This window comes from Platalea leucorodia, assembly GCF_965183815.1.
Source record: "Platalea leucorodia genome assembly, chromosome: 3".
Taxonomy (NCBI): Eukaryota; Metazoa; Chordata; class Aves; order Pelecaniformes; family Threskiornithidae; genus Platalea; species Platalea leucorodia.
Window position 1 is genome coordinate 23,393,819 of NC_138825.1, and position 9,299 is coordinate 23,403,117.

At 41.2% G+C, this 9,299-nt stretch overlaps 1 protein-coding gene across 2 annotated transcripts in view; it reads right to left on the minus strand.

Annotated features, from left to right (window-relative positions):
- The window catches only part of LYPLAL1 (lysophospholipase like 1), a 28,050-nt gene extending 19,076 nt beyond the window's left edge, over positions 1 to 8,974 (minus strand). Inside the window, exons 1-3 of one of the 2 annotated variants that reach the window (XM_082305235.1) lie at positions 8,867 to 8,968; positions 8,108 to 8,226; positions 4,670 to 4,769 (exon numbers count right to left, since the gene is read on the minus strand). In XM_082305235.1, coding sequence (XP_082161361.1) covers positions 4,670 to 4,716 — 47 coding nt within the window. In that variant the 5' untranslated portion in view covers positions 4,717 to 4,769; positions 8,108 to 8,226; positions 8,867 to 8,968. Of the gene's footprint in view, positions 1 to 4,669; positions 4,770 to 8,107; positions 8,227 to 8,866 lie in introns of both variants that reach the window. The other variant, XM_082305234.1, reaches the window with a different exon arrangement.
- Between the last annotated feature and the right edge of the window lie 325 nt (positions 8,975 to 9,299).

Consider the following 9,299-nt stretch of genomic DNA (forward strand, 5'->3'; position numbering starts at 1 on the left):
AAAGTGAAGGATTAATAACATTTGCTTGAGCCAAACAGAGTATGATAGGCACTGTGCATGCTCCCCTACACGGCTCTGCCAATCCATCTCAAGTCTGACCTGCAGTACCCCTGCTGCTTTTCCAATCCCAGGCCTCTCACAAGTAGAGACTGCCAGTGTAGCTGAACGGTGCCAAACTGTCTGGTGGTTTTGCGATATAGTCAAATGGGGACTACGATGAGATGAACCTCATTTCCACCCATGAGCTGAGCAAAGATGTGAACTTAGGTGAAAGGATAGAGTACCAGGCCATATAATGCTGAGCAGTCCTTACCAGCCATATACCTAGAGACAGGGGAAATCAGGGAAAAGGGGGGGGGGGGGGGGGCACACACAACAGAAAAAAAAAAAAACAAAAAGAGACAACAAAGTCTGCATAGAGACTTACTGGACATAGAAAGGTATGTTGAGTGAATGTCAGAGATCCACAAAATAGCCCAAGAAGTATTTATAGTTCACTTTCTGACTTGCAAAAGAGAAGGACTGTCAGAATGGAATGCTAGACAACGCAAAGAATCTTTGACCTAGATTTTTAAGGAATTATAGAAGGTAAGGCATACTTATTAAAACAAGTGGAGCCTAAATGGTTTTAACTTTACCACGTTAGCTCCTGCAGTGCCAATTTAAACTATCACTTTCTATTAAAAAAAAAGTTAAATTGGGTGGTATTCAGTTCTGATTTAGAAACTCAATAGAAACCTAATGTTTAAGTCACAGTTGTAGCAGCTGAAACAGTATTTAAAGCTGTAGCCATCCTGACCCAAATAAAAAAGAAAAAAGGAAACCCTTTCCTTTATTACTGTAGACGTGGCTTTAGGGATTGCATCAGCTGCTAGGGCTACAATTTGAGATTCTTTTTTTTTAATTAAAGATATACATTAGCATTACAAGGGAAAGGAAATAGAATTGTGTTGTGTTTAGCAAGTTTCATCTATGCACAGAAGCACTGATCTTGAAAGAAAGCCAGATAAAAGAACAACCTATTAAAACAAGTTCTCTACTCATTTTTAAGTATCCCAGTTGCCTACATTACAGAGAAAAACCTGAACTTCTCTAAGCAATGTCTAAAAATTTTCATTTGTAAAGCAAAATTTGCATGCCCCAGTTACATGCATTTGATTTTCAAACATATTCCAAACTCAGGTGCCACCACTCTCACTACATCACACTGATACTTCAAATCCACAGTTTTCCCTTTTTTATCTAAGCATGCTTTTTACCATAAGCATTTTACTTAGAAATTTTGCATTTTTTTCTTTTTTAATACTAAATTGCACTATCTACATTCTGTTATCTTTGCTCAGGAAACAAACAAATATGAGATTCATAGGGCTTTCCAAAGTGCTGGGGGATGAGTGACAAAATGCTGCAAACACTTTACCTGTCCAGGGGACATCTGGCAATCATTCTCTACACCGACCCTGCACATTATAAAAATGATTAAAGAAAAGTAAGCCTTTTTAAAAAAAGTGTAACTTTTCACAGAGACCTATAGAGAATAGTACAAAACAGTCTTATAAAATGTAGTTCAGTAACATCCTATTGCTTTTACCCATAAAATGGAAGTATCCTCTCCATTTTTTATCCTCTCCATTTTCCCAAAACTTCCAACGGAAGTTTTTCCGGAATCACTGCTAACAAAGCCAGAGAACATGTTTTAGAATTCTTTTAGATTATAGGCTGGGCTTGTTTTCCAAAATAATTTTCACACATATTAACTAAAATTAAAACATGTCTGAACCCCTGATGTTGTACTAAATGAAAAATATGTATGTTTCAGTGCCTGGGATAAAATCTAAACAAAATGTCAGCGTAAACCCCATCCACCCTCCACAAAAAAAATTCAATGTTTTGTTGAAAAAATGTGAATTCCACTGCTTTTCAGAACTCTATTTAATAGAGGTGAAGAATGCAGAAGGCCAAATCTATAGATCTATCAGCAGAATTATATCCATCAAAAACATGAAGAGGTATTCCTGACCTGCAGTTTATCCTGCCAAAGCCTCTAGCATTGCAGTTATATCATCAAACCTGCTTTTACTGGCGTAACTATTTTGACAGAGTACATTCAACATGTATGTGGTAAGTTATGCTGGAAAAGACAGGAGTTTATAGAGTATGAACTACATCCACATTAACAGTATTTTGCCAGAAGAGCATATTAGCCAAGCAATCCTACTATGGTCTTGCCTAACTTCAAGCTTTTCTTTTATTTCATCGTCAGTGTAAAAACCTGCTGGCAAGCTTCGCAATCTGCTCCTATAATTGACAATGCAGGGGCAGGTTGTGCCACCCACAGAGGCTCTCACTCACATCAGCATAGCTTTCCACCAGCATAATGCTCTGTCTCTACACGATGAAAGCCAAGATCAGAACCTTCTTCAGCATATCTGCACACCGGTAACTGTCTACCTATAGGTCTCATTATCAAGGATGCTCAGTTCCCTCATTGGTGTGAGAAGCATTTGGAATCCTTATCAAAACATATACACATGCACACACATAAAATCAGACCATATGTTTAAGTTGCTAATGCAGATATAACTATTTTCATGTCTGCCATGCAAGCTTGGATGTTCTAGGCCTTGTTTTTCCTTTCTGTGGAAGAAAGGAGTGCAACCATTACAAATGTTTCAAAAAGCATAGTGTGTTTTGGACATGAATACCAAAACAACATGAAATGGATCTGTACAGGCTTCTCTTATTTCGGTTTTGACCAATAACACATATCTTCACAAACTTCACTTCAGCATTGCTGCAAACAGTGGCAAACATTATGGTACTTAAGGGCATCTGGTTTATTTCACTATGTCAGTTAATGGTGCTTATCAGCAACAGAGGGCTGTATGCTAATATTCCCAAGTGTACTTCATATTGCCAGTCAAAGACAGTGTGGGTATTTTTTATTCTTTGAATATAGAACTTTCCACAGTTTTGCTAAAAACCACTTCTGAATCAACTCATGCATGACCTCTATCAGCTCTAGAGTAGAACAAGACTAACCTCGACTCAAATAAAAGAGAGTGGAATTAACTCTTTATTCACATCTTTTAATTACAACACTATCTTTCTTCCCCTCTGTTTACTGAGGTACTGAAATCCAAAGTCTTAAGATAAAGACAAATTCCCCATAAATGCCACTCATTTCAGTCAGGAGATCTTGCTGGTTAATCATTTCTACATAGTTTACATCTGTAGTTATCCAACAAAACCAAAACAAATGAGAAAAGGATTGGAGGCCAGCAGTGCAGTGGGATGGAAAAGTGAAGCACTGGCCTAACAGATGTGGTCTGAGGCGCTTTGGCTGCATGTAACATGTGAAGAAAGATCGTTTCATAGGGAAGCAAAACCTCCTGCATTTCTACAGTGCCTGCTGTGTTGATAGGGAAGAAATGGAGCCTGTCAGTATGTGTGATGTGCCACTGATAATTCTAGCATCACTTTAGCCTGTCATCAATGAACTAATGAGCACATTATTTACAGAAAATCATATTCACTACCTACTAACCCAAAACACACTGCTTCAAAGACTTCACTCACCGGCTTGATTCTTCTGTAACACAGTGAGTACATTCACACTGCAATCTCTCAATTGCTTTTCCTGCCTAAGTAGATCATAAAAATACATGGTCAAGGAAAGTTTTTTTCATGTATTAGTGAGTGCCAGACAAAATCTGCTATTATACTTGTTTATAGCCTCCAAGAAATTTTTTTCTGACTTTCAAACCTCTGTACCTCGAAAGTCCGTGTAGAATGTCACAATTTCCTTTTCCTTTCAGCATTCATCCACACTTACGCATAAATTCAGAAAGAAACTTAAGCCCCATTACCTTTCAAGGAAACAGTTTCCTAACTTAGAGCCACAGACACCTTAAAAATGAATTTGTATTAAGAAAAAATAAACATCTTTGACATATAAGGGCATGCCTTTAGATAGCTAAATATGGAGGGAGGTGTCCAACTTTTAGCCTTTAGGTTTGGCCTCATTAACTTTCAAATTCCCAGGGGTAAATATTTTTACCTATATTTCTGGTCTACCACTGAACACACAGTGCCATTTAATAACGAGATTTGTGCCTGTAGCGAATGTTGAACTCAATTCTCTTTGAAACAGTTGGGTCAGGATTCAAACTAGAAGAAATGTGTAATTTTAAACTCCCAGTCCTTTCTCCAGCAGCTGAAGATCTTTCACATCCTGCTTGCCAAAAAGACCAACCACCTTCAGAATTGAAACCTGGTATTAAATACAACAGAATATTTTAGTGGTTAATTTATGGGAGTCAGAGGTAAGATTGTGATCCAGAACATGGCTCTATAATGCCATTACAACACACATTGGAGCATCATCTTCTATTTATATCAAGGAGATGGAAAGATACTATTAGGACAATACCTGAATTTGAATTAGAGACTGTGACTTCTGTGATGTCTTAACCATTTAGAGTCTTAACCACTTAAAATCACAGTCCCTGGGCAGCAATGCACTGTTGAGCCCCAGTTTTGCAAAAAAGCATATACACAAGAAAGAAGAAGGAAGTGTTATGACAGACTGTACCAATATTCACAAGTGTATTTTACAGTTCTGGAACAGAGCAATTTAATCCTACAGTTAAAATATATTAAACAATACCTGGCAGGAGCCGTTGGGTAAATTACTTTTATATGTTGGAAAGCCATGTCTTGATTCAAAACTTGTTTTATCCATGCTCTTGCTCCTTGGCCAGTATCACCTGTATCACACGGAAGAGTACAACAAAAATTATTCTGTGCATTTAGAAAGAAAACTATATAGTATCAAATATATTTATACCAGATTGACCTGATTTCTAAACCACAAAGTTAATCCTCAAAAATACTAAAAGAATTTTCTAGAATAACCTCAATCCCCTTTCCAATGAAGATGGACTCAAAACTTCCTAGAAACAGACTACTTAAGAGGTCCCACAGCATAAGTTTAATAAATACATTACTACATCCAATGGCTTAAGTACGTCCTAATCAGGCACAAGGCCTTACCTCTTACTTGCAACTTACCTTATTTGCTGATAACAGTGATAAACAAAAAATACTGATGAACATCTTAAAAAGTGAGATAAAATACCTGCTGCTCCCCTTAGAAAATTACTTTTACTACAGAATTTTATATTAACCCACTTCAAAACTTAGTCAAGAACAATAAAAAGGATCTTCACATTTAATTATACTAATATTACACATAGGCTTTACGGGAAGTGTCAGTCAAACACTCCCAACGTTTTGTAAAAGCGCTCAAGAGATGAGTTTGGGTTAAAACATCTGGCAGGCTCCTCAAAAAACCTTAATCCCACAGTTCTGTTTGAAAGCTAGTTGAGATCTGACTCTCAATGTGTTTTTTCCTAGTGTTATCAACTCAGCCTATAGCCAAAACCCCTGCAGACTGAAGTGCTATGAACAGATATACATGATTAATCCTTATGCAGACAGCACATGTTCCTTTCAAACAAATATACATACATACAGCAGTTTCTAGACCTTGTCCTTGTGTCACTGATATCTTCAACTATAACTTCACTGCCACCTTGCTGAACAGCACGCAGACACATGCCTCCAGTAAGAGTTACACAATGCTTCAAGCTTGACGAAACTGGCCCATCAAGGAACACGGTTTATAGTAGGTAGTAGCACAACATGAAGTAATGTTCAACCTAAAAATTTGGCAGGGATCCAGTAAAGTGCAATTTCACTACTGCCACTCATGCCGTAGGACTCTAGCCTTGCTTGACGTCAAGGCTCCCATATATTATCAACTCAAACTGCTAAACTGAGTTAATAGTATTCTCTATTACTTTATCTCAAATTGGTCAGTTTGACTTTAAACTCACTCTATTCTTCTCAATAAAATGGCCAAATCACAAGAAAAAATACCACTGCCCGAAGCCAGGCTTACTGCCACGTTACATGTGTTCATCTGAACAACGTCACATGAACATACTGATTTATTGTTACAACGATTGTAGCTCCCCAATGGAGAAGATCTGCTCTTGCTTTAGCACTCGAACAAAATTAATTCATCTTTATTTACACATACAATTATGCATCTTCAGAATTAAAATGGAAGGCAAAAGGATCCAAACCCAGCGGTTTTTTTTCCTGTTTAGCACAAGTCACACAACCATGAAGTTCTCTCTGTTTGACCTAAATACTCCAAGTGACAAATAAGCAATAGGGTCACAAAACTGACACAAATCTTATTCTGTGCTACGTTAGACAGTAAAATCAAAGCTACGTCTTTCACTGGATGCTTCAGAACACATTCCCACAAGCACTCTGCTTATGTGAGTAGCATGGTCTGAAGTCCAAACACATCGATTCTTAGTAGACGCTCTTGACGTGCAAGGGTTTCCTTGTGGTTGCTGTCACCTTACTTATGAACAACATACCTTAAGAAGGCTTGAATAAAATTTTTCTATACACTTCTCTTTTTTCAATTAGAAAGCAGAAATCTAGGCTTTGCAAATACTTGCACAGGACCAACACTCAGGTAGGTCAACCTAAGCAACTATCTGATTGCTTACAGAACTGGGACTTACTTAGGCCTTTACAAAGTCCTGAACGGTGCAGAACGCATCTTTGATTATTTATTCACATTTCTTAAGCTTTGCCAAGATGAGCAGAAACATTTACAGTTAATGAAGCTAGTTTGTCCATGAAAAGTTCATAGAAAACTCATTAAGTAAGAGAAAATTTAGCTATGACCTTCTGTGTGTCAAGAGTTCCCATGGCCCAAATACTCTGTTGCATGCACTGTGAGCACTTGCATGCAGAGGTAATGCATTTTGATTCGGTAAGAATAGAATTCAGAGGGGAGGGAGAAAGAGAAGAGACTGTGACACCAAAAAAAATGCCAAGGACCTTCTGAAAGGTTTGTCTTTCAAGATTTTCTTAGATTTTGGCATTATATGTTCTTCTGAACACTACTAAAAAGAAGCAAACAATGCACAATTATGCTTTGAGTCTGTTTCCAAACTTGAAATGGACTAATGGCACCAATATTATCTTTTTTCCCCCCTCCAAGTAAAATATGAATTATTTTCCTTTCAAATATAGCTTGAACTTCCAAATTTTCTTTCTGCGCAAAGTTTAAACTTAACATGTAACATGCATGTTACAACATGCAAAGTTGCAAACCTAAGTCTAAAAAATTATTATACATTTGTTATGTCTGTTTGCCTTCATAGCTGAGCTATCAAATGGATCCTCTACCTAAATTTGATGTACAGTACTGGGAATTTTCTAATGTTTTTCTGTACCATTTTGCATTTACATTCTACACTTGTTACAGTTTGTCTGGAGCAAGCATTATGAACAAAAATGGATTCATGCCATTTGACTGCCGCTTTCCATCACAAGCGCTGTACAGAAGGCACCCATTCAGGTTTACAGGCCAGCCCACAGCAACGGCACTGCGGCTACTTCTGTTTTAAATTCTATTCTGCGGAACTGCTAAACAAAACCAAATAAGAGCACTCTTGTATTTCCCCATTGCAAACACTATGAATGAAATCATATCAAAAATGAAAAATTGTAGAGCACTTCAACCACATGTGGAATCATCCTCTAACCATAATCTTCCCTTACTCCTCCAACATGAGAGAAAATTATTTCCTCAAGCATTAAAGCATTAGCATTAACAAGAGAGCTGAACACATCTTATGAACTCTTTCACTTTCATTCTTTAACGCACAGAATTTGATAAAAGCAAAATCAGACTATAAAAATGAAACGAATTTAATAAGCATGTACATCTTTGTTAAACTAAATAGAAGCATCAACAAAAAGCAAAACTAAGAAAAAGACACTGAAAGAGTTGAGCACATTGCCATATGCACGTGGACAGCTCACTCAAATTGATTCCCAGGGCTTTGATCTAATAAAGACCTGTGATTACTGTTTTTTTCCTTTTTTTTTTTAAGTCGTGTGGACTTTGTTGTTGTTATTTAGCAGGTCAGAAACAACCTTTAAGAAAAAAGCCCAACAAAACACACACTCCCCTCCCGCCCTCAGACTGGTCACTGATGCAGGTAACTACCTTCTGCTGATGGTGGCCACGAAGCCAGTCTGTACACAGCCACGACCCTTCTGAACGGAGAGAAGTCAGTCTATTAACACTGGCTTTTAAAAGGTGACAGCAATGCTCTCAGTCTGATCCTAAAAACGCCAAGAGCCATTTTAATTATGAAAATCATCCTTTGCACGTGGCTACTATTAGAGTGGGCAAATTAAGAGAATATCCTCTGGAACGCGTTGGTTCTCACGGTGAGGAAAGCCAGGCTGGTGTATAACGGCACCGTCCCTCAAACGCACCCCGCGGGCCCACCTCAGTCCCGGGAAGGCCCACAGGGCAGACCCAGTCCAGGCACTCGCACACCGCTTTGCCCACGGAGGCTCCTCCTTGCCGGCCAGCGCCTCGCTGTCCCCAGGGGAGGCCAGGGACCCAGGGACAGGGACGCCTCACGCCCTTTTCCTCGCTTCCCAGCCCCGCCGAGCCTGGCGGCAGCCGTGCCCGCCGGCCCGTTCCGCAGGCCCCCTCACGCAGCACCGGGTCGCCGCGGCCTGAGGGGGCCGACCCTGGCCCCTCGCCACCGCCGCGCTCCCGGGAGGGCCCCGCCGCGCAGGAGAAGGCGGCGAGACGGCGCCAGCCAGCCCGGCCCCGCGGTCGGAGGGCGGCCTTCCCCGGGCGGCACCGCTGCGCCCTTCCCCAGCGGGAAGCGACGCCCACCGAGCCCTTGCCCCGCGGCCTGGCCCCACCGCGGGGTAGCAGGGGAGAGAAGGGGGGGAAAGCAGCCACCTGAGCCGTGCAGGAAGATGAGGGAGGCGGTGTGCCTGCCCGCGGGGGACACCACGCTCCTCTGCAGCGCTGCGGGCGCCGCCATGCCCGCTGCTCTCCTCCTCCCGGCCTGCCCTGGCCCTGCCGGTGGCGCGGCCCACCGCGCCGGCGCAGAGGCGGCCCCGCGGCTGCAGCGCCCCGCCGCCGGGCCGGGCCGGCACTCGGGGCCGCTCCCGGAGCCTCGTCCCGCGGCCCTGAGTCTCCGTCTCCCGCTCTCCTCAGGCACTGCTGCCCCCGGGGACAGCTCTCCCGGCCCCAAACCAGAAAAGCTCTCACTTTCAACACCATGCCTTGTTACCAAAATCTATTTATAGAAAACACCACATCACTGCAGACCCCATGTTTAGAAATGCCATATGGCAGGTGAACTGGGGATCAAATAGTAAAAGGGGTG